Source organism: Mesoplodon bidens (genome assembly GCF_964165515.1).
Source record: "Mesoplodon bidens genome assembly, contig: HAP1_SCAFFOLD_536, whole genome shotgun sequence".
NCBI classification, from domain to species: domain Eukaryota; kingdom Metazoa; phylum Chordata; class Mammalia; order Artiodactyla; family Ziphiidae; genus Mesoplodon; species Mesoplodon bidens.
The window spans coordinates 133626-158836 of NW_027671929.1; the positions used below are offsets into that span (position 1 = coordinate 133626).

The window sequence follows — 25211 nt, forward strand, 5'->3', positions numbered from 1 at the left end:
ACTGGTGGCGGACTGGCTGTTCCTCAGTTTGCGAGCTGTCCTCCCGTCCTTTGTCAACTTTGGAGTTTCCATGGCCAGATGAGGACCAGTGGGAGGATGATTTCTGGGTCTTGTCCCCTCCTGTCCTGTGGTGACCTTCACGTGTCCTGCGGTGATGGGAACTTTTCCTCGATGAAGACGTGTCCTTCTTTTCTTTTTTTCTCTCCAGGCTTCATCCCTGGGGTGGAAGCCCTTCTGGCTTCCATCCCGTTCAGACATGTAGCCTTCGGTCTGCAAGGTGGAGACCACGGGGTCTGCGACCTTCCCTTCAGCTCTTCCAGCAGCAGGCTTGCTGGTTGTGACTGCAACTGGCAACACCATGCTCATGCTGCTCTCTGGACCATCTGCCCCCGTCGAGGATGTGCTGGCATCATCGGCCAAGACCAGGTTCGTGTCCTGCAAGGATAAGCTGGCAGCACCTGCAGTGTCCTCGCCGGATCCGCTTTCTCCTGGATCCTTGATGGTGGCTCCCGCCAGGCCCATGGTCAACCCTGCCGCTGCTCCTTCGGCGCTTTTCACGGCTGCAGTTGATCCATGGGGGGCACCTGCAATGGCCTCGCCAGATCCGCTTTCTCCTGGATCCTTGATGGTGGCTCCCGCCAGGCCCATGGTCAACCCTGCCGCTGATCCTTCGGCGCTTTTCACGGCTGCAGTTGATCCATGGGGGGCACCTGCAATGGCCTCGCCAGATCCGCTTTCTCCTGGATCCTTGATGGTGGCTCCAGCCAGGCCCATGGCCATTCCTGCCGCTGATCCTTCGGCGCTTTTCACGGCTGCATTTGATCCATGGGGGGCACCTGCAATGGCCTCGCCGGATCCGCTTTCTCCTGGATCCTTGATAATGGCTCCCGCCAGGCCCATGGACATCCCTGCCGCTGATCCTTCGATGCATTTCACGGCTGCAGTTGATCCATGGGGGGGCACCTGCAGTGGCCTCACCGGATCCGCTTTCTCCTGGATCCTTGATGGTGGCTCCCGCCAGACCGGTGGTCATCCCTGCCGCTGATCCTTCGGCGGTTTTCACGGCTGCAGTTGAGACATGGGGGGCACCTGCAATGGCCTCGCTGAATCCGCTTTCTCTTGGATCCTTGATGGTGGCTACAGCCAGGTCCGTGGTCATCCCTGCCGCTGATCCATCGGCGCTTTTCACGGCTGCAGTTGATCCAAGGGGGGCACCTGCAGTGGCCTCGCCGGATCCGCTTTTTCCTGGATCCTTGACCGTGGCTCCCGCCAGGTCCGTGGTCATCCCTGCCGCTGATTCTTCGGAGCTTTTCACGGCTGCACTTGATCTATGGTGGCACCTGCAATGGCCTCGCCGGATCCGCTTTCTCCAGGATCCTTGATGGTGGCTCCTTGATGGTGGCTCCAGCCAGGCCCATGGCCATTCCTGCCACTGTTCCTTCGTCGCTTTTCACGGCGGTAGTAGATCCATGGTGGGTACCTGCAATGGCCTCGCCGGATCTGCTTTCTCCTGGATCCTGGATAATGGCTCCCGCCAGGCCCATGGACAACCCTGCCGCTGATCCTTCGGCGCTTTTCACGCCTGCAGTTGATCCATCGGGGATACCTGCAGTGGCCTCGCCGGATCCGCTTTCTCCTGGATCCTTGATGGTGGCTCCCGCCAGGCCCATGGTCATTCCTCCTGCTGATCCTTCGGCACTTTTTGTGGCTCCAGTCACGTCACGAAGCTTGTGAAGCCCAGCCTCATCCTGATCCCTTTCTCTGTGGAGCTCTGTGGTCTGAGCCAAGGGGAGGAGAATCAGGTAAGTTAGAGATGACAGAAAGTGAGATCTGAACTGTCTGCTCCTCTCTCATCCTGGAGCTGAGCAACTCAAGGGCTTATACTTAGAATAACCTTTGAGATCACCCAGTCTAAGCTCCCATTGGATGCTAGATCCCATCTACTGCACCGCTCTCAAACGGCCACTCCATTTTACTTGAACAGTCCCAGGGTCAGGGAAAGCACTGATACAGTTCTCCATGATACACACTTTAATTTTATACCCTTGTGCTTCTCTCTCTGCAGGACAGACTCCTAGAAGTGGGGTTCCCGGGTCAAGGGATGCACACCTTCTGCATTTTGGTGACTCCACGGGTTGGGCTGATTTGAATCAGCATGTCGGCGTCACGGGGAGACACAATGAAGGAAGGACTTCCTAACTGTGAATGATGTTCCACAACTGATGAGACTACCTGGGCTGGGGTAAGTGTTCAAGAAGAGACCAGACAGTCAGGATGCTGTAGGAGGGATTACAGCCCTGGTGAGGAGACCAGTGCAGCTGATAATGATACCTAAGGTCTCTCTGAAATTCAGCCCTGTGGGACAAGGTGGAGAAGCACTCGGAACCTCTCCAGTGTGGTGAATCCCATAGTGATAGCTCGTTTGTCCCTGACCCTTTTCAACAATAGAAGGTATTTCCCAGGTGAGTCTCAGAGAGCACCAAAGGCTATGAAGGACCAGCTTTGCCCTGCTCTCCCAAAGCACCCTGCCCCGTGTTCTTGAGTCTCTGTGGGTGCTTCCCACTAGGATTTTGGCATCCTCTGTAGTCGCTGCATCTCCAGTTTGGAGCATCGGGGTACTGCTGTAACTGTCTACCGGTGGTCTCAGGATATAGACAAGCTTTTCCCAATGGGAAAAGAGGTCTTTTTGTGCATCGGAAGAGGGGCACAGCTGCAGATAGAAAGTCCGGCCGGTAGCAAGATTCAGGCACAGCTGCTGTTTCTCACGGTTGTGGATGGAGATCTTGACAAACTTCAAGGGAAGCAGCCTGGTGAGCTCTAGGGTCTTCACGGGCTTGCAACCTCTCCCCTTGGTGATCCCGGCGCATCTGACATGCTCTTCACAGACTTTCGTTGTTCGGGCCAGCAGCATGACGTCAGGTAGTGGGAAGAGGGGGCTGGTGGATGCGACACCCACAGTCACCCTTCGGACGCGGTTGTCTAGGTCAATCAGTTCTCCTTTCTTGCTGACCTGGATAAAGTCGCTCTCAAACATGGGAGCGTACTTGAAAATGTCATACTCTCCTCCCTCGTACAGTTGTCGTTGCAGGACCCCCATGGAGGTCCTCAACACCCCCACTGAACAGTAGCTATTGGCCGTGTAATGAGGTAAACTCTCACTGCTCATGGCTCTCTTCGTTCAAGACAGAGCCACCAGCCACAAATTGAGTCTCGGAGAGAGAGAGGGAACGAAAGCAACTCGTCACCTCCCTGCAGGACTCTGCCAGAGTCTCTTGGCCCGACCATATTTATACCGCAAGTCCTTTGTGACCCGTCACCATCACATCGCACACCCCTTTGTTGAGCCTCCAAGTCCCCACCCCCTTGGGGCAGGCTCACCAGCCTCCCCCTAAACCAACCACCATGTCCATAGGGAACAGGCTGACCCTGCCAGGGTATAGGTGTGGGTAGGCTGGATAGTCTTTCTACTCAAAAGGTTGAGAAAACCCTCCTGCTTTTGTAAATATCTGGGTGGTTTCCAGTCTTGTTGTTGTTACAAATCTCCCTGCAGGGGTCATCTTCGTGCTTCTGCTGAATGATGTCCTGGGGATAAAATCCTGGAAGTGGACTGTGTACTTGCTAAGGGCAGGCATCCTATGGGAATTGCTGTTCTCTGTGTCCCCAGCGTATATAGCACAGTGCTGGCAGGAACTTAGAAAGAGTGCTACGTGTCAGAGTCCCACTGGTACTGTCATTTCCAGGATATGGAGAATTTTCTCACCCATTTTCTCTTTTCAAGGAGGCTAACTTTTGTTTATATTTATATTTATATTTATATTTTTTACAGTTTTAGAAACTTTTTATTGTGAAATATAACACACATTCATGAAAGTGCAGAAAGCATAAATATAGCTTAATGAGTAACAAGAAAGTGAACACCCTTGTAGCTGCCACCCAGAGCAAGAAATAGAACCCTGCCAGCCCCTCTTCTGCATGCTCCCTCCCCACAAAGGTAACCCAAACTTGGATTGTATTTATTTTCTTTTCCTTCTTCTTTTTTATTGATGTATAGTTGATTTACAATGTTGTGTTAATTTGTGTTGTGTTAATTTCTTCGGTTAATTTCTGATTCAGTTTTTTGTATACATACATTCTTTTTCCTATTCTTTTCCATTATGGTTTATCACAGGATACTGAATATAGTTCTCTGTGCTCTACAGTAGGACCCTGCTGTTTATCCATCCTGTAGTTTGTATCTGCTAATCCCAAACTCCCAATCCTTCCCTCCTTGACCCCTGCTTGTTTTTTTGTTTTTTTTTTTTTTTTTTTTGCGGTACGCGGGCCTCTCACTGTTGTGGCCTCTCTCGTTGCGGAGCACAGGCTCCGGAGCCATGGCTCACGGGCCCAGCCGCTCCGCGGCATGTGGGGCCCTCCCGGACCGGGGCACGAACCCGTGTCCCCTGTGTCGGCAGGCAGACTCCCAACCACTGCGCCACCAGGGAAGCCCGAAGCTGAGCTCTTGAACTGGAGTGACCCTTCCGAGAGGGTCTGTGTTGGGCTACGACGGCCTGACCTTCACACTCCACATCAATCATTTCTTGCCGTGCACCTTGGGTGAGGAACCCAGGCAATTTCCAAACTCACTGCCAGCTGAAGGCTTTCTGTGGGATGCACCCCCAGCAGCTGGGGCCACAAGTCCTTCGTTGAAGAAATGCACCCCACGTGGATATTTCAAATGGAACGGTGTCTTTCAAAGCATACCCTCCAATCTCCTCATTATATAGATCCTGTGGCCCCAAATAAGAAGTAACATAAAGTCCCATATTAACAACCCCCCCAGCCAAATACTTCTTTTCACAGAAACCACAGTACCCTCCACAAAGTGCACATTTGATCAGGCCACTCCCCTCTTGAAAACATATCATGGCTTTGCATCACTCCAAGGTCAGAAATCAAACTCCTTTAAATGGACCTCAAAGCCTTGCATGGCGTGGCCCCTGCTGTGTTCCCCAGCATCACATCACGCTTGCTGTGCCAGCCACGACACTGCCTTCAATATGCCTCCCACCGTAGCACATCTTCAACAATCCTGTGAATGACCTTATTTTGCTGTAGGGAAAAAAACCCTTTCTAGTATGTATGTGTGTTGCCAGACTTGAAGTTTGGGACATTGGTTAGTTTGTAATCAACCATCCATTGCGTAATTGCACTTGCAGCTGCAGAATTGCTACCACGGTGATGAATATTGCTGTCCAAAATATTGGCCTTTATCTGATAGGGTGTACTGACTTGATACCCAAATTGATGTCTCCCTCCAGAAGAAGATGCCTGTTGCTTTGAAATACGTAGGTATCTGTGCGTGTGTCTCTTGATGAACCGTCAAGATAGAAAAGGAAATCCAGAGCAAGTGCCAGGCAGGGCACGTTGCGGTGGGCAAGTCCCCACCTCCACTTTACTACTGCACTGGAGGTGTAAATTGTGTCAACTGTGGGTCTGCTCAGCTAACGCCCTGCATAGTGGACTAACTAGGTTCACGTTAAAGAAGTCCTTTGGGGTGAGGGAGTGAGAATGCCTAATACAGGCTAAGAAAGACAAAAGGTAAAGCCAAGGGTACAGAATCCTAAGATGAAGCTGTTTTAAGTAGGCTGATTCAGCCTCTGGCATAGTGAAAATCTGGGGCTCTGAGTCAAAGGCTTTGGAAAGAGTTCCCCTTTATCTCCCTCCTCTACCCCGTAACTCCTCACATTTCCGGAAGGCTTCCCCCAAACCCCTCTCAGGTCTTAGAGAACATGGCTCTTTCTCTCCTCTTACCAAGACCCACTGCTTCAAGAGGTAACTCCCAGGACACATTGATCCCCACAATCTATTGGTCTTTGTGTATCGGAAATCACAAGATGGGATTTTCCAGCCACCCACCAGAGCAACTGAGAAGGGCTTCCTCTCATCCTCCCAAGCTACCACTCCTCCCAGAATCCGTATCTTATTTCTCACCTCCTCCACCTCTACCACTTAATTTGCTCTGCAGAGAAAGTCCCTAAGTTTTACTGGAAACCCAACTTCCATCCTAGTAGACCCTGTTGTCACAGAAGGGAATGAGCAGAGAATTGCAAGGCTAGCAGATGACTCCCCGGTTCATACAAAGACACATGGGGCTTCCCTGGTGGCGCAGTGGTTGGGAGTCCGCCTGCCGATGCAGGGGGCACGGGTTCGTGTCCCTGTCCGGGAAGATCCTACATGCCGTGGAGCCGCTGGGCCCGTGAGCCATGGCCGCTGAGCCTGTGCGTCCGGAGCCTGTGCTCCGCAATGGGAGAGGCCACAGCAGCGAGAGGCCCGCATACCGCAAAAAAAAAAAAACCGCAAAACAAAAAACACACATGGTTCTCAGAGGCATTCTTCTCAAATCCGACGGTTGTTAACTGTTATCAACAGTTACTCTAATCCAACTGTCATCAAGTGTTGTTAACAATTTAATGATTTTCATGGACTCATGAAATTTATTTACAACTTTTTTTTAAACTGGAAAGACTTTTTTATGATGGACATTTAAAAATGCATAATCTCAGTATGAAATGAGATTTCATAATCTCATTTATGATTTTTTTTATTTTTAGAATCGCTTTCCACATGCATACATAATTTGCATAGTTCATCAGTACAGAGCATTTTGGATTATTCTGTTATTCCTTAGCAATATATCTAAACCTTTCTTGTGTTCCTGGATAGTGAGTATTTATGTCCCTTAGTTTCTTTATGTTATAGTTCTTGAAAGATATCTTTCAGACTTTGTCATCCATCTCTTGTGCATATATTGAAAGGAAAACAACAGTGAAACAAATTGGTTGAGATATTTCTAAGGCAGTGACTGCCACTTGGCTGACAGCAGTATAAGAATCATCCTGATGTCAGAGACGTTAAAATAAAATGGAAACGATAATACATTCCCATGGACATACCGCTTTGCATAATAGCTTTTCCTCCCAGACCATCCCTCCCTTGTTTTGACCCTACAGAAATCCAGTATTGTGAATTTTGTGTTTATCATGTCCTTGTTTTTTTCTCCCCTTTTAGCAAATGTGTGCTAAACATGGAAGCCAACCGGGGCTTTGTCTGCCTCTCAATGGTCATGTGTGAGCCTTGTTTCTGAACCAGGAATGACTCTGAAGCTCCTAAAGAAGGAGAGGATCTTACTGGATGTCTTACTTAGAGTCCCTGAACTGGTGGCGGACTGGCTGTTCCTCAGTTTGCGAGCTGTCCTCCCGTCCTTTGTCAACTTTGGAGTTTCCATGGCCAGATGAGGACCAGTGGGAGGATGATTTCTGGGTCTTGTCCCCTCCTGTCCTGTGGTGACCTTCACGTGTCCTGCGGTGATGGGAACTTTTCCTCGATGAAGACGTGTCCTTCTTTTCTTTTTTTCTCTCCAGGCTTCATCCCTGGGGTGGAAGCCCTTCTGGCTTCCATCCCGTTCAGACATGTAGCCTTCGGTCTGCAAGGTGGAGACCACGGGGTCTGCGACCTTCCCTTCAGCTCTTCCAGCAGCAGGCTTGCTGGTTGTGACTGCAACTGGCAACACCATGCTCATGCTGCTCTCTGGACCATCTGCCCCCGTCGAGGATGTGCTGGCATCATCGGCCAAGACCAGGTTCGTGTCCTGCAAGGATAAGCTGGCAGCACCTGCAGTGTCCTCGCCGGATCCGCTTTCTCCTGGATCCTTGATGGTGGCTCCCGCCAGGCCCATGGTCAACCCTGCCGCTGCTCCTTCGGCGCTTTTCACGGCTGCAGTTGATCCATGGGGGGCACCTGCAATGGCCTCGCCAGATCCGCTTTCTCCTGGATCCTTGATGGTGGCTCCCGCCAGGCCCATGGTCAACCCTGCCGCTGATCCTTCGGCGCTTTTCACGGCTGCAGTTGATCCATGGGGGGCACCTGCAATGGCCTCGCCAGATCCGCTTTCTCCTGGATCCTTGATGGTGGCTCCAGCCAGGCCCATGGCCATTCCTGCCGCTGATCCTTCGGCGCTTTTCACGGCTGCATTTGATCCATGGGGGGCACGTGCAATGGCCTCGCCGGATCCGCTTTCTCCTGGATCCTTGATAATGGCTCCCGCCAGGCCCATGGACATCCCTGCCGCTGATCCTTCGATGCATTTCACGGCTGCAGTTGATCCATGGGGGGGCACCTGCAGTGGCCTCACCGGATCCGCTTTCTCCTGGATCCTTGATGGTGGCTCCCGCCAGACCGGTGGTCATCCCTGCCGCTGATCCTTCGGCGGTTTTCACGGCTGCAGTTGAGACATGGGGGGCACCTGCAATGGCCTCGCTGAATCCGCTTTCTCTTGGATCCTTGATGGTGGCTACAGCCAGGTCCGTGGTCATCCCTGCCGCTGATCCATCGGCGCTTTTCACGGCTGCAGTTGATCCAAGGGGGGCACCTGCAGTGGCCTCGCCGGATCCGCTTTTTCCTGGATCCTTGACCGTGGCTCCCGCCAGGTCCGTGGTCATCCCTGCCGCTGATTCTTCGGAGCTTTTCACGGCTGCACTTGATCTATGGTGGCACCTGCAATGGCCTCGCCGGATCCGCTTTCTCCAGGATCCTTGATGGTGGCTCCTTGATGGTGGCTCCAGCCAGGCCCATGGCCATTCCTGCCACTGTTCCTTCGTCGCTTTTCACGGCGGTAGTAGATCCATGGTGGGTACCTGCAATGGCCTCGCCGGATCTGCTTTCTCCTGGATCCTGGATAATGGCTCCCGCCAGGCCCATGGACAACCCTGCCGCTGATCCTTCGGCGCTTTTCACGCCTGCAGTTGATCCATCGGGGATACCTGCAGTGGCCTCGCCGGATCCGCTTTCTCCTGGATCCTTGATGGTGGCTCCCGCCAGGCCCATGGTCATTCCTCCTGCTGATCCTTCGGCACTTTTTGTGGCTCCAGTCACGTCACGAAGCTTGTGAAGCCCAGCCTCATCCTGATCCCTTTCTCTGTGGAGCTCTGTGGTCTGAGCCAAGGGGAGGAGAATCAGGTAAGTTAGAGATGACAGAAAGTGAGATCTGAACTGTCTGCTCCTCTCTCATCCTGGAGCTGAGCAACTCAAGGGCTTATACTTAGAATAACCTTTGAGATCACCCAGTCTAAGCTCCCATTGGATGCTAGATCCCATCTACTGCACCGCTCTCAAACGGCCACTCCATTTTACTTGAACAGTCCCAGGGTCAGGGAAAGCACTGATACAGTTCTCCATGATACACACTTTAATTTTATACCCTTGTGCTTCTCTCTCTGCAGGACAGACTCCTAGAAGTGGGGTTCCCGGGTCAAGGGATGCACACCTTCTGCATTTTGGTGACTCCACGGGTTGGGCTGATTTGAATCAGCATGTCGGCGTCACGGGGAGACACAATGAAGGAAGGACTTCCTAACTGTGAATGATGTTCCACAACTGATGAGACTACCTGGGCTGGGGTAAGTGTTCAAGAAGAGACCAGACAGTCAGGATGCTGTAGGAGGGATTACAGCCCTGGTGAGGAGACCAGTGCAGCTGATAATGATACCTAAGGTCTCTCTGAAATTCAGCCCTGTGGGACAAGGTGGAGAAGCACTCGGAACCTCTCCAGTGTGGTGAATCCCATAGTGATAGCTCGTTTGTCCCTGACCCTTTTCAACAATAGAAGGTATTTCCCAGGTGAGTCTCAGAGAGCACCAAAGGCTATGAAGGACCAGCTTTGCCCTGCTCTCCCAAAGCACCCTGCCCCGTGTTCTTGAGTCTCTGTGGGTGCTTCCCACTAGGATTTTGGCATCCTCTGTAGTCGCTGCATCTCCAGTTTGGAGCATCGGGGTACTGCTGTAACTGTCTACCGGTGGTCTCAGGATATAGACAAGCTTTTCCCAATGGGAAAAGAGGTCTTTTTGTGCATCGGAAGAGGGGCACAGCTGCAGATAGAAAGTCCGGCCGGTAGCAAGATTCAGGCACAGCTGCTGTTTCTCACGGTTGTGGATGGAGATCTTGACAAACTTCAAGGGAAGCAGCCTGGTGAGCTCTAGGGTCTTCACGGGCTTGCAACCTCTCCCCTTGGTGATCCCGGCGCATCTGACATGCTCTTCACAGACTTTCGTTGTTCGGGCCAGCAGCATGACGTCAGGTAGTGGGAAGAGGGGGCTGGTGGATGCGACACCCACAGTCACCCTTCGGACGCGGTTGTCTAGGTCAATCAGTTCTCCTTTCTTGCTGACCTGGATAAAGTCGCTCTCAAACATGGGAGCGTACTTGAAAATGTCATACTCTCCTCCCTCGTACAGTTGTCGTTGCAGGACCCCCATGGAGGTCCTCAACACCCCCACTGAACAGTAGCTATTGGCCGTGTAATGAGGTAAACTCTCACTGCTCATGGCTCTCTTCGTTCAAGACAGAGCCACCAGCCACAAATTGAGTCTCGGAGAGAGAGAGGGAACGAAAGCAACTCGTCACCTCCCTGCAGGACTCTGCCAGAGTCTCTTGGCCCGACCATATTTATACCGCAAGTCCTTTGTGACCCGTCACCATCACATCGCACACCCCTTTGTTGAGCCTCCAAGTCCCCACCCCCTTGGGGCAGGCTCACCAGCCTCCCCCTAAACCAACCACCATGTCCATAGGGAACAGGCTGACCCTGCCAGGGTATAGGTGTGGGTAGGCTGGATAGTCTTTCTACTCAAAAGGTTGAGAAAACCCTCCTGCTTTTGTAAATATCTGGGTGGTTTCCAGTCTTGTTGTTGTTACAAATCTCCCTGCAGGGGTCATCTTCGTGCTTCTGCTGAATGATGTCCTGGGGATAAAATCCTGGAAGTGGACTGTGTACTTGCTAAGGGCAGGCATCCTATGGGAATTGCTGTTCTCTGTGTCCCCAGCGTATATAGCACAGTGCTGGCAGGAACTTAGAAAGAGTGCTACGTGTCAGAGTCCCACTGGTACTGTCATTTCCAGGATATGGAGAATTTTCTCACCCATTTTCTCTTTTCAAGGAGGCTAACTTTTGTTTATATTTATATTTATATTTATATTTTTTACAGTTTTAGAAACTTTTTATTGTGAAATATAACACACATTCATGAAAGTGCAGAAAGCATAAATATAGCTTAATGAGTAACAAGAAAGTGAGCACCCTTGTAGCTGCCACCCAGAGCAAGAAATAGAACCCTGCCAGCCCCTCTTCTGCATGCTCCCTCCCCACAAAGGGAACCCAACCTTGGCTTCTATTTTTTTTCTTTTCCCCCTTCTTTTTTATTGACAGTGTAGTTGATTTACAAGGTTGTATTCGTTTCTGTTGTGTTAATTTCTGATTCAGTTTCATGTGTATTCTTTGTATATTTCATGTATAGTCTTTTTCCTATTCTTTTCCATTATGGTTTATCACAGGATACTGACTATAGTTCTCTGTGCTCTACAGTAGGACCCTGCTGTTTATCCACCCTGTAGTTTGTATCTGCTAATCCCAAACTCCCAATCCTTCCCCGCCCCCAACCCCACTGAAAACCCCAAGTCTCTTCCCTATGTCTGGGAGTCTGTTTCTGTTTTGCAGATATGTTCATTTGCGTCGTACTTTAGAGTCCACGTATAAGGGCTATCATGTGGTGAGAAATGTTATTTTTTAAATAGGCTTCCCAGGTGATCCTTATGCATGTGAATGTTGGAGAACTACTGTCTTCCACTGTAAAGTTATGGCATACTGGGGCTGAAAGAGGCCCCCCAGACCTCCTAGCCCAGTGGTTTTCCAACTTGGCTGCTGCACAGTAGAATTATTGGGTGAGATTTTTAAAACTCCCGGTGCTGGAGGGCTTACCCCACCTAAATGTCATCAGAATCTCTGGGATTGGGGTCAGGCTATCAATGTTTGTTTGTTTGTTTGTTTTGAAGCTCCCCAGGGAACTCCCAACATACAACCAAGGGTAAGAATCACTGCAGCGGTCCAATCCATTGGTTTTACAGTTGGGGACCCCGTGGCTGCCCACAGAGGTACCATTATAGAGAGGCAGAGTGACCCAGGAGAGTCAGTGGCCCAGACAGGATAGGAACTCAGATTTCCTGACTCCTCGTTGGTGCTGCTTCTACCATAAAGATTGTGTCCCTTTGTTGAGCCAATGACAACCCTGATCCCCCCCGTGTTCTGTTTTACCCTACACAAAGTAAAATAACTCCCAATGGTTTCATTTCCTTACAAGCCAGAGAGAGTTTCTGTTTTCATAAGGTGAACCTCTGACCCCAGCTATGGCCTAAAGCTCAGCCCCGGCTGCAGACTTGTCCTCCCTCCACCCTACGTGCCCTGGAGAAGCCTTGCTGGGAAAACAGGCTTCTCTTTCGGGCAGTGGCTATGCACGTGTGACCTGCGAGCAAGCGACCAAAACCTTTTTCTGTGCTTATTTCCTTGCCTTCTACAGAGTGCCCATAACCAAACCAAAGGGCTTTGCTGAGAAAAGGATGGTTTTTCCATAACATAGCCTCGTGCTAGGCACAGCACGGCACAGACACCCCGTAAATACTTGATGAATTCAGTAATTAATTCAGCAACGCAAGTTTACACATCACGCAGTCACCTCCCCCAGCTTATCTTCTCCCCAAACTATATTTACATAGTAAATCTTATTTCCAAAGATTCGCAACCTCGCAATGAACATTTCTGTATAGTGCATCTATTTCCAGCCCTAGTGAATGGCTGAATGATACTTAATACCTATCTTGTACAACAAAATTTTGATTCTGGGGTCTCAGGCCAAAGCACAATTCGCATCACAGAAGTCACTGTCAAGTCCCTACCAGGCGAGGGGACATAGAAAACACAAGATAGCATTTCTTTTGGAGTTGTACGGTTTCCTTTATTAAAGAAAGTAGGAACTGCCTCTCTAGGGAAGGACCCAAGCCAACCGGGGCTTTGTCTACCTCCCAGTGGTCATGTGTGAGCCTTGGTGCTGAATCAGGAGTGACTGAAGCGCCTAAAGAAGGAGAGGATCTCACTGGATGCCTTACTTAGAGTCCCCGAACTGGTGGCGGGCTGGCTCTTCCTCCGTCTGCGAGCTGTCCTCCCCTCCTTGGTCAACTTTGGGGTTTTCATGGCCGCATGAGGACCAGTGGGAGGATGCTTTCTGGGTCTTGTCCCCTCGTGTCCTGTGGTGACCTTCACCTGTCCTGCGGTGATGGGAACTTTTCCTCGATGAAGACGTGTCCTTCTTTCCTTTTTTTCCTTCCAGGCTTCATCCCTGGGGTGGGAGACCTTCTGGCTTCCATCCCCTTCAGACGTGTAGCCTTCGCTCTGCAAGGTGGAGACCACGGGGGCTGCGACCTTCCCTTCAGCTCTTCCAGCAGCAGGCTTGCTGGTTGTGACTGCACCTGGCAACACCATGCTCATGCTGCTCTCTGGACCATCTGCCCCCGTCGAGGATGTGCTGGCAACATCCGCCGAGACCAGGCTCGTGTCCTGCAGGGATAGGCTGGCAGCACCTGCAGTGGCCTGGCCGGATCTGCTTTCTCCTGGATCCTCGATGGTGGCTCCCGCCAGGCCCACGGTCATCCCTGCCGCCGATCCTTCGGCGCCTTTCAGGGCTGCAGGTGACCCACGGGGGGCATGATGGATTCCCTCTCCCCCCACATAAGCACAAGACGTGGCTCCAGTCACGTCACGAAGCTTGCGAAGCCCAACCTCATCCTGATCCCTTTCTCTGTGGAGCTCTGTGGTCTGAGCCAAGGGGAGGAGAGACAGGTAAGATAGAGATGACAGAAAGTGAGCTCAGAACTGTCCGCTCCTCTCTCATCCTGGAGCTGAGCAACTCAAGGCCTTATACTTAGAATAACCTTTGAAATCACCCAGTCTAAGCTCCCATTGGATGCAAGACCCCATCTACTGCACCCCTGTCAAACGGCCACTCCACTGTACTTGAACAGTCCCAGGGCCAGGGAGAGCACTGATACAATTCTCCATGATGCTATGCACTTTAACTTTATACCCTTGTGCTTCTCTCCCTGCAGGACAGATTCCTAGAAGTGGGGTTCCTGGGTCAAGGGATGCACACCTTCTACATTTTGGTGACTCCACGGGTTGGGCTGATTTGAGTCAGCATGTCGGAGTCCCGGGGAGACACAATGAAGGAAGGACTTCCTAGCTGTGAATGACGTTCCCCACCTGCTGAGACTACCTGGGCTGGGGTAAGTGTTCAGGAAGAGAGCAGACAGTCAGGATGCTGTAGGAGGGATTACAGCCCTGGTGATGAGACCAGTGCAGCCGAGATGATACCTAAGGTCTCTCTGAAATTCGGCCTCGTGGGACAAGGTGGAGAAGCACTCGGAACCTCTCCCGTGTGGGGACTCCCGTAGTGATAGCTCGTTTGTCCCTGACCCTTTTCAACGGTAGAAGGTATTTCCCAGGCGAGTCTCAGAGAGCACCAAAGGCTATGAAGGACCAGCTTTGCCCTGCTCTCCCAAAGCACCCTGCCCCGTGTTCTTGAGTCCCTGTCGGTGCTTACCACTAGGATGTTGGCATCCTCTGTAGTCGCTGCATCTCCAGTTTGGAGCATCGGGGTACTGCTGTAACTGTCTACCGGTGGTCTCAGGATATAGACAAGCTTTTCCCAATAGGAAAAGAGGTCTTCTTGTGCGTCGGAAGAGGGGCACAGCTGCAGGTAGAAAGTCCGGCCGGTAGCAAGATTCAGGCACAGCTGCTGTTTCTCCCGGTTGTGGATGGAGATCTTGACAAACTTCAAGGGGAGCAGCCTGGTGAGCTCTAGGGTCTTCACGGGCTTGCAACCTCTCCCCTTGGTGACCCCGGCACAGACTCTCCTTGGTCGGGCCAGCAGCATGACGTCAGGTAGCGGGAAGAGGGGGCTGGTGGATGCGACGCCCACAGTCACCGTTCGGACGCGGTTGTCTAGGTCAATCAGTTCTCCTTCCTTGCTGACCTGGATAAAGTCGCTCTCCAACATGGGAGCGTGCTTGAAAATGTCATACTCTCCTCCCTCGTACAGTTGTCGTTGCAGGACCCCCATGGAGGTCCTCGACACCCCCACTGAACAGTAGCTGTTGGCCGTGTAATGAGGTAAACTCTCACTGCTCATGGCTCTCTTCGTTCAAGACAGAGCCACCAGCCACAAACTGAGTCTCGGAGGGAGAGAGAGAGAGGGAACGAAAGCACCTCGTCACCTCCCTGCAGGACTCTGCCAGAGTCTCTTGACCCGACCCTATTTATACCGCAAGCCCTTTGTGACCCGTCACCATCGCATCACACACCCCTTTGTTGAGCGTCCAAGCCCCCACCCCCTTGGGGCAGGCTCACCAGCCTCCCCCTAAACCAACCACCACGTCCATAGGGAAGAGGCTGACCCTGCCAGGGTATAGGTGTGGGTAGGCTGGATAGTCTTTCTACTCAAAAGGTTGAGAAAACCCTCCTGCTCTTGTAAATATCTGGGTGGCTTCCAGTCTTGTTGTTGTTACAGATCTCCATCATCTTGGCGCTTCTGCTGAATGATGTCCTGGGGATAAAATCCTGGAAGTGGACCGTGTACTTGCTAAGGGCAGGCATCCTATGGGGATTGCTGTTCTCTGTGCCCCCAGCGTATACAGCCCAGTGCTGGCAGGAACTTAGAAAGAGTGCTGCTACCTGTCAGAGTCCCACTGGTACTGTCATTTCCAGGATATGGAGAATTTTCTCACCCATTTTCTCTTTTCAAGGAGGCTAACTTTTGTTTATATTTATATTTATATTTCTTACAGTTTTAGAAACTTTTTATTGTGAAATATAACACACATTCATGAAAGTGCAGAAAGCATAAATATAGCTTAATGAGTAACAAGAAAGTGAACACCCTTGTAGCTGCCACCCAGAGCAAGAAATAGATCCCTGCCAGCCCCTCTTCTGCATGCTCCCTCCCCACAAAGGTAACCCAAACTTGGATTGTATTTATTTTCTTTTCCTTCTTCTTTTTTATTAATGTATAGTTGATTTACAATGTTGTGTTAATTTGTGTTGTGTTAATTTCTTCGGTTAATTTCTGATTCAGTTTTTTGTATACATACATTCTTTTTCCTATTCTTTTCCATTATGGTTTATCACAGGATACTGAATATAGTTCTCTGTGCTCTACAGTAGGACCCTGCTGTTTATCCATCCTGTAGTTTGTATCTGCTAATCCCAAACTCCCAATCCTTCCCTCCTTGACCCCTGCTTGTTTTTTTGTTTGTTTTTTTTTTTTTTTTGCGGTACGCGGGCCTCTCACTGTTGTGGCCTCTCTCGTTGCGGAGCACAGGCTCCGGAGCCATGGCTCACGGGCCCAGCCGCTCCGCGGCATGTGGGGCCCTCCCGGACCGGGGCACGAACCCGTGTCCCCTGTGTCGGCAGGCGGACTCCCAACCACTGCGCCACCAGGGAAGCCCGAAGCTGAGCTCTTGAACTGGAGTGACCCTTCCGAGAGGGTCTGTGTTGGGCTACGACGGCCTGACCTTCACACTCCACATCAATCATTTCTTGCCGTGCACCTCGGGTGAGGAACCCAGGCAATTTCCAAACTCACTGCCAGCTGAAGGCTTTCTGTGGGATGCACCCCCAGCAGCTGGGGCCACAAGTCCTTCGTTGAAGAAATGCACCCCACGTGGATATTTCAAATGGAACGGTGTCTTTCAAAGCATACCCTCCAATCTCCTCATTATATAGATCCTGTGGCCCCAAATAGGAAGTAACATAAAGTCCCATATTAACAACCCCCCCAGCCAAATACTTCTTTTCACAGAAACCACAGTACCCTCCACAAAGTGCACATTTGATCAGGCCACTCCCCTCTTGAAAACATATCATGGCTTTGCATCACTCCAAGGTCAGAAATCAAACTCCTTTAAATGGACCTCAAAGCCTTGCATGGCGTGGCCCCTGCTGTGTTCCCCAGCATCACATCACGCTTGCTGTGCCAGCCACGACACTGCCTTCAATATGCCTCCCACCGTAGCACATCTTCAACAATCCTGTGAATGACCTTATTTTGCTGTAGGGAAAAAAACCCTTTCTAGTATGTATGTGTGTTGCCAGACTTGAAGTTTGGGACATTGGTCAGTTTGTAATCAACCATCCATTGCGTAATTGCACTTGCAGCTGCAGAATTGCTACCACGGTGATGAATATTGCTGTCCAAAATATTGGCCTTTATCTGATAGGGTGTACTGACTTGATACCCAAATTGATGTCTCCCTCCAGAGGAAGATGCCTGTTGCTTTGAAATACGTAGGTATCTGTGCATGTGTCTCTTGATGAACCGTCAAGATAGAAAAGGAAATCCAGAGCAAGTGCCAGGCAGGGCACGTTGCGGTGGGCAAGTCCCCACCTCCACTTTACTACTGCACTGGAGGTGTAAATTGTGTCAACTGTGGGTCTGCTCAGCTAACGCCCTGCATAGTGGACTAACTAGGTTCACGTTAAAGAAGTCCTTTGGGGTGAGGGAGTGAGAATGCCTAATACAGGCTAAGAAAGACAAAAGGTAAAGCCAAGGGTACAGAATCCTAAGATGAAGCTGTTTTAAGTAGGCTGATTCAGCCTCTGGCATGGTGAAAATCTGGGGCTCTGAGTCAAAGGCTTTGGAAAGAGTTCCCCTTTATCTCCCTCCTCTACCCCGTAACTCCTCACATTTCCGGAAGGCTTCCCCCAAACCCCTCTCAGGTCTTAGAGAACATGGCTCTTTCTCTCCTCTTACCAAGACCCACTGCTTCAAGAGGTAACTCCCAGGACACATTGATCCCCACAATCTATTGGTCTTTGTGTATCGGAAATCACAAGATGGGATTTTCCAGCCACCCACCAGAGCAACTGAGAAGGGCTTCCTCTCATCCTCCCAAGCTACCACTCCTCCCAGAATCCGTATCTTATTTCTCACCTCCTCCACCTCTACCACTTAATTTGCTCTGCAGAGAAAGTCCCTAAGTTTTACTGGAAACCCAACTTCCATCCTAGTAGACCCTGTTGTCACAGAAGGGAATGAGCAGAGAATTGCAAGGCTAGCAGATGACTCCCCGGTTCATACAAAGACACATGGGGCTTCCCTGGTGGCGCAGTGGTTGGGAGTCCGCCTGCCGATGCAGGGGGCACGGGTTCGTGTCCCTGTCCGGGAAGATCCTACATGCCGTGGAGCCGCTGGGCCCGTGAGCCATGGCCGCTGAGCCTGTGCGTCCGGAGCCTGTGCTCCGCAATGGGAGAGGCCACAGCAGCGAGAGGCCCGCATACCGCAAAAAAAAAACAAACCGCAAAACAAAAAACACACATGGTTCTCAGAGGCATTCTTCTCAAATCCGACGGTTGTTAACTGTTATCAACAGTTACTCTAATCCAACTGTTATCAAGTGTTGTTAACAATTTAATGATTTTCATGGACTCATGAAATTTATTTACAACTTTTTTTTAAACTGGAAAGACTTTTTTATGATGGACATTTAAAAATGCATAATCTCAGTATGAAATGAGATTTCATAATCTCATTTATGATTTTTTTTATTTTTAGAATCGCTTTCCACATGCATACATAATTTGCATAGTTCATCAGTACAGAGCATTTTGGATTATTCTGTTATTCCTTAGCAATATATCTAAACCTTTCTTGTGTTCCTGGATAGTGAGTATTTATGTCCCTTAGTTTCTTTATGTTATAGTTCTTGAAAGATATCTTTCAGACTTTGTCATCCATCTCTTGTGCATATATTGAAAGGAAAACAACAGTGAAACAAATTGGTTGAGATATTTCTAAGGCAGTGACTGCCACTTGGCTGACAGCAGTATAAGAATCATCCTGATGTCAGAGATGTTAAAATAAAATGGAAACGATAATACATTCCCATGGACATACCGCTTTGCATAATAGCTTTTCCTCCCAGACCATCCCTCCCTTGTTTTGACCCTACAGAAATCCAGTATTGTGAATTTTGTGTTTATCATGTCCTTGTTTTTTTCTCCCCTTTTAGCAAATGTGTGCTAAACATGGAAGCCAACCGGGGCTTTGTCTGCCTCTCAATGGTCATGTGTGAGCCTTGTTTCTGAACCAGGAATGACTCTGAAGCTCCTAAAGAAGGAGAGGATCTTACTGGATGTCTTACTTAGAGTCCCTGAACTGGTGGCGGACTGGCTGTTCCTCAGTTTGCGAGCTGTCCTCCCGTCCTTTGTCAACTTTGGAGTTTCCATGGCCAGATGAGGACCAGTGGGAGGATGATTTCTGGGTCTTGTCCCCTCCTGTCCTGTGGTGACCTTCACGTGTCCTGCGGTGATGGGAACTTTTCCTCGATGAAGACGTGTCCTTCTTTTCTTTTTTTCTCTCCAGGCTTCATCCCTGGGGTGGAAGCCCTTCTGGCTTCCATCCCGTTCAGACATGTAGCCTTCGGTCTGCAAGGTGGAGACCACGGGGTCTGCGACCTTCCCTTCAGCTCTTCCAGCAGCAGGCTTGCTGGTTGTGACTGCAACTGGCAACACCATGCTCATGCTGCTCTCTGGACCATCTGCCCCCGTCGAGGATGTGCTGGCATCATCGGCCAAGACCAGGTTCGTGTCCTGCAAGGATAAGCTGGCAGCACCTGCAGTGTCCTCGCCGGATCCGCTTTCTCCTGGATCCTTGATGGTGGCTCCCGCCAGGCCCATGGTCAACCCTGCCGCTGCTCCTTCGGCGCTTTTCACGGCTGCAGTTGATCCATGGGGGGCACCTGCAATGGCCTCGCCAGATCCGCTTTCTCCTGGATCCTTGATGGTGGCTCCCGCCAGGCCCATGGTCAACCCTGCCGCTGATCCTTCGGCGCTTTTCACGGCTGCAGTTGATCCATGGGGGGCACCTGCAATGGCCTCGCCAGATCCGCTTTCTCCTGGATCCTTGATGGTGGCTCCAGCCAGGCCCATGGCCATTCCTGCCGCTGATCCTTCGGCGCTTTTCACGGCTGCATTTGATCCATGGGGGGCACCTGCAATGGCCTCGCCGGATCCGCTTTCTCCTGGATCCTTGATAATGGCTCCCGCCAGGCCCATGGACATCCCTGCCGCTGATCCTTCGATGCATTTCACGGCTGCAGTTGATCCATGGGGGGGCACCTGCAGTGGCCTCACCGGATCCGCTTTCTCCTGGATCCTTGATGGTGGCTCCCGCCAGACCGGTGGTCATCCCTGCCGCTGATCCTTCGGCGGTTTTCACGGCTGCAGTTGAGACATGGGGGGCACCTGCAATGGCCTCGCCGGAACCGCTTTCTCCTGTATCCGTGATGGTGCCTCCCGCCAGCCGATGGATATCCCTGTCGCTGATCCTTCGGCGCTTTTCACGGCTGCAGTTGATCCAAGGGGGGCACCTGCAATGGCCTCGCCGGAACCGCTTTCTCCTGAATCTTTGATGGTGGTTCCCGCCAGGCCCGTGGTCATCCCTGCCGGTGATCCTTCTGTGCTTTTCACGGCTGCAGTTGATCCATGGGGGGCACCTGCAATGGCCTCGCTGAATCCGCTTTCTCTTGGATCCTTGATGGTGGCTACAGCCAGGTCCGTGGTCATCCCTGCCGCTGATCCATCGGCACTTTTCACGGCTGCAGTTGATCCAAGGGGGGCACCTGCAGTGGCCTCGCCGGATCCGCTTTTTCCTGGATCCTTGACCGTGGCTCCCGCCAGGTCCGTGGTCATCCCTGCCGCTGATTCTTCGGAGCTTTTCACGGCTGCACTTGATGTGTGGTGGCACCTGCAATGGCCTCGCCGGATCCGCTTTCCCCAGGATCCTTGATGGCGGCTCCTTGATGGTGGCTCCAGCCAGGCCCATGGCCATTCCTGCCACTGTTCCTTCGTCGCTTTTCACGGCGGTAGTAGATCCATGGTGGGTACCTGCAATGGCCTCGCCGGATCTGCTTTCTCCTGGATCCTGGATAATGGCTCCCGCCAGGCCCATGGGCAACCCTGCCGCTGATCCTTCGGCGCTTTTCACGCCTGCAGTTGATCCATCGGGGATACCTGCAGTGGCCTCGCCGGATCCGCTTTCTCCTGGATCCTTGATGGTGGCTCCCGCCAGGCCCATGGTCATTCCTCCTGCTGATCCTTCGGCACTTTTTGTGGCTCCAGTCACGTCACGAAGCTTGTGAAGCCCAGCCTCATCCTGATCCCTTTCTCTGTGGAGCTCTGTGGTCTGAGCCAAGGGGAGGAGAATCAGGTAAGTTAGAGATGACAGAAAGTGAGATCTGAACTGTCTGCTCCTCTCTCATCCTGGAGCTGAGCAACTCAAGGGCTTATACTTAGAATAACCTTTGAGATCACCCAGTCTAAGCTCCCATTGGATGCTAGATCCCATCTACTGCACCGCTCTCAAACGGCCACTCCATTTTACTTGAACAGTCCCAGGGTCAGGGAAAGCACTGATACAGTTCTCCATGATACACACTTTAATTTTATACCCTTGTGCTTCTCTCTCTGCAGGACAGACTCCTAGAAGTGGGGTTCCCGGGTCAAGGGATGCACACCTTCTGCATTTTGGTGACTCCACGGGTTGGGCTGATTTGAATCAGCATGTCGGCGTCACGGGGAGACACAATGAAGGAAGGACTTCCTAACTGTGAATGATGTTCCACAACTGATGAGACTACCTGGGCTGGGGTAAGTGTTCAAGAAGAGACCAGACAGTCAGGATGCTGTAGGAGGGATTACAGCCCTGGTGAGGAGACCAGTGCAGCTGATAATGATACCTAAGGTCTCTCTGAAATTCAGCCCTGTGGGACAAGGTGGAGAAGCACTCGGAACCTCTCCAGTGTGGTGAATCCCATAGTGATAGCTCGTTTGTCCCTGACCCTTTTCAACAATAGAAGGTATTTCCCAGGTGAGTCTCAGAGAGCACCAAAGGCTATGAAGGACCAGCTTTGCCCTGCTCTCCCAAAGCACCCTGCCCCGTGTTCTTGAGTCTCTGTGGGTGCTTCCCACTAGGATTTTGGCATCCTCTGTAGTCGCTGCATCTCCAGTTTGGAGCATCGGGGTACTGCTGTAACTGTCTACCGGTGGTCTCAGGATATAGACAAGCTTTTCCCAATGGGAAAAGAGGTCTTTTTGTGCATCGGAAGAGGGGCACAGCTGCAGATAGAAAGTCCGGCCGGTAGCAAGATTCAGGCACAGCTGCTGTTTCTCACGGTTGTGGATGGAGATCTTGACAAACTTCAAGGGAAGCAGCCTGGTGAGCTCTAGGGTCTTCACGGGCTTGCAACCTCTCCCCTTGGTGATCCCGGCGCATCTGACATGCTCTTCACAGACTTTCGTTGTTCGGGCCAGCAGCATGACGTCAGGTAGTGGGAAGAGGGGGCTGGTGGATGCGACACCCACAGTCACCCTTCGGACGCGGTTGTCTAGGTCAATCAGTTCTCCTTTCTTGCTGACCTGGATAAAGTCGCTCTCAAACATGGGAGCGTACTTGAAAATGTCATACTCTCCTCCCTCGTACAGTTGTCGTTGCAGGACCCCCATGGAGGTCCTCAACACCCCCACTGAACAGTAGCTATTGGCCGTGTAATGAGGTAAACTCTCACTGCTCATGGCTCTCTTCGTTCAAGACAGAGCCACCAGCCACAAATTGAGTCTCGGAGAGAGAGAGGGAACGAAAGCAACTCGTCACCTCCCTGCAGGACTCTGCCAGAGTCTCTTGGCCCGACCATATTTATACCGCAAGTCCTTTGTGACCCGTCACCATCACATCGCACACCCCTTTGTTGAGCCTCCAAGTCCCCACCCCCTTGGGGCAGGCTCACCAGCCTCCCCCTAAACCAACCACCATGTCCATAGGGAACAGGCTGACCCTGCCAGGGTATAGGTGTGGGTAGGCTGGATAGTCTTTCTACTCAAAAGGTTGAGAAAACCCTCCTGCTTTTGTAAATATCTGGGTGGTTTCCAGTCTTGTTGTTGTTACAAATCTCCCTGCAGGGGTCATCTTCGTGCTTCTGCTGAATGATGTCCTGGGGATAAAATCCTGGAAGTGGACTGTGTACTTGCTAAGGGCAGGCATCCTATGGGAATTGCTGTTCTCTGTGTCCCCAGCGTATATAGCACAGTGCTGGCAGGAACTTAGAAAGAGTGCTACGTGTCAGAGTCCCACTGGTACTGTCATTTCCAGGATATGGAGAATTTTCTCACCCATTTTCTCTTTTCAAGGAGGCTAACTTTTGTTTATATTTATATTTATATTTATATTTTTTACAGTTTTAGAAACTTTTTATTGTGAAATATAACACACATTCATGAAAGTGCAGAAAGCATAAATATAGCTTAATGAGTAACAAGAAAGTGAACACCCTTGTAGCTGCCACCCAGAGCAAGAAATAGAACCCTGCCAGCCCCTCTTCTGCATGCTCCCTCCCCACAAAGGTAACCCAAACTTGGATTGTATTTATTTTCTTTTCCTTCTTCTTTTTTATTGATGTATAGTTGATTTACAATGTTGTGTTAATTTGTGTTGTGTTAATTTCTTCGGTTAATTTCTGATTCAGTTTTTTGTATACATACATTCTTTTTCCTATTCTTTTCCATTATGGTTTATCACAGGATACTGAATATAGTTCTCTGTGCTCTACAGTAGGACCCTGCTGTTTATCCATCCTGTAGTTTGTATCTGCTAATCCCAAACTCCCAATCCTTCCCTCCTTGACCCCTGCTTGTTTTTTTTTTTTTTTTTTTTTTTTGCGGTACGCGGGCCTCTCACTGTTGTGGCCTCTCTCGTTGCGGAGCACAGGCTCCGGAGCCATGGCTCACGGGCCCAGCCGCTCCGCGGCATGTGGGGCCCTCCCGGACCGGGGCACGAACCCGTGTCCCCTGTGTCGGCAGGTGGACTCCCAACCACTGCGCCACCAGGGAAGCCCGAAGCTGAGCTCTTGAACTGGAGTGACCCTTCCGAGAGGGTCTGTGTTGGGCTACGACGGCCTGACCTTCACACTCCACATCAATCATTTCTTGCCGTGCACCTCGGGTGAGGAACCCAGGCAATTTCCAAACTCACTGCCAGCTGAAGGCTTTCTGTGGGATGCACCCCCAGCAGCTGGGGCCACAAGTCCTTCGTTGAAGAAATGCACCCCACGTGGATATTTCAAATGGAACGGTGTCTTTCAAAGCATACCCTCCAATCTCCTCATTATATAGATCCTGTGGCCCCAAATAGGAAGTAACATAAAGTCCCATATTAACAACCCCCCCAGCCAAATACTTCTTTTCACAGAAACCACAGTACCCTCCACAAAGTGCACATTTGATCAGGCCACTCCCCTCTTGAAAACATATCATGGCTTTGCATCACTCCAAGGTCAGAAATCAAACTCCTTTAAATGGACCTCAAAGCCATGCATGGCGTGGCCCCTGCTGTGTTCCCCAGCATCACATCACGCTTGCTGTGCCAGCCACGACACTGCCTTCAATATGCCTCCCACCGTAGCACATCTTCAACAATCCTGTGAATGACCTTATTTTGCTGTAGGGAAAAAAACCCTTTCTAGTATGTATGTGTGTTGCCAGACTTGAAGTTTGGGACATTGGTTAGTTTGTAATCAACCATCCATTGCCTAATTGCACTTGCAGCTGCAGAATTGCTACCACGGTGATGAATATTGCTGTCCAAAATATTGGCCTTTATCTGATAGGGTGTACTGACTTGATACCCAAATTGATGTCTCCCTCCAGAGGAAGATGCCTGTCGCTTTGAAATACGTAGGTATCTGTGCATGTGTCTCTTGATGAACCGTCAAGATAGAAAAGGAAATCCAGAGCAAGTGCCAGGCAGGGCACGTTGCGGTGGGCAAGTCCCCACCTCCACTTTACTACTGCACTGGAGGTGTAAATTGTGTCAACTGTGGGTCTGCTCAGCTAACGCCCTGCATAGTGGACTAACTAGGTTCACGTTAAAGAAGTCCTTTGGGGTGAGGGAGTGAGAATGCCTAATACAGGCTAAGAAAGACAAAAGGTAAAGCCAAGGGTACAGAATCCTAAGATGAAGCTGTTTTAAGTAGGCTGATTCAGCCTCTGGCATAGTGAAAATCTGGGGCTCTGAGTCAAAGGCTTTGGAAAAAGTTCCCCTTTATCTCCCTCCTCTACCCCGTAACTCCTCACATTTCCGGAAGGCTTCCCCCAAACCCCTCTCAGGTCTTAGAGAACATGGCTCTTTCTCTCCTCTTACCAAGACCCACTGCTTCAAGAGGTAACTCCCAGGACACATTGATCCCCACAATCTATTGGTCTTTGTGTATCGGAAATCACAAGATGGGATTTTCCAGCCACCCAC

General features: G+C 50.9%; 1 protein-coding gene across 1 annotated transcript in view; it reads right to left on the bottom strand.

The window, feature by feature from the left end:
• Window positions 1-9755: 9755 nt before the first annotated feature.
• Window positions 9756-25211, bottom strand: part of LOC308610791 (Golgi-associated RAB2 interactor protein 6-like) — a gene marked incomplete at both ends in the record, with an annotated part of 34704 nt that continues 19248 nt past the window's right edge. Inside the window, one exon of the mRNA XM_081259800.1 lies at window positions 9756-10364. Within this exon, the coding sequence (XP_081115926.1) occupies window positions 9756-10364 (609 nt within the window). The remainder of the gene's footprint in view (window positions 10365-25211) is intronic.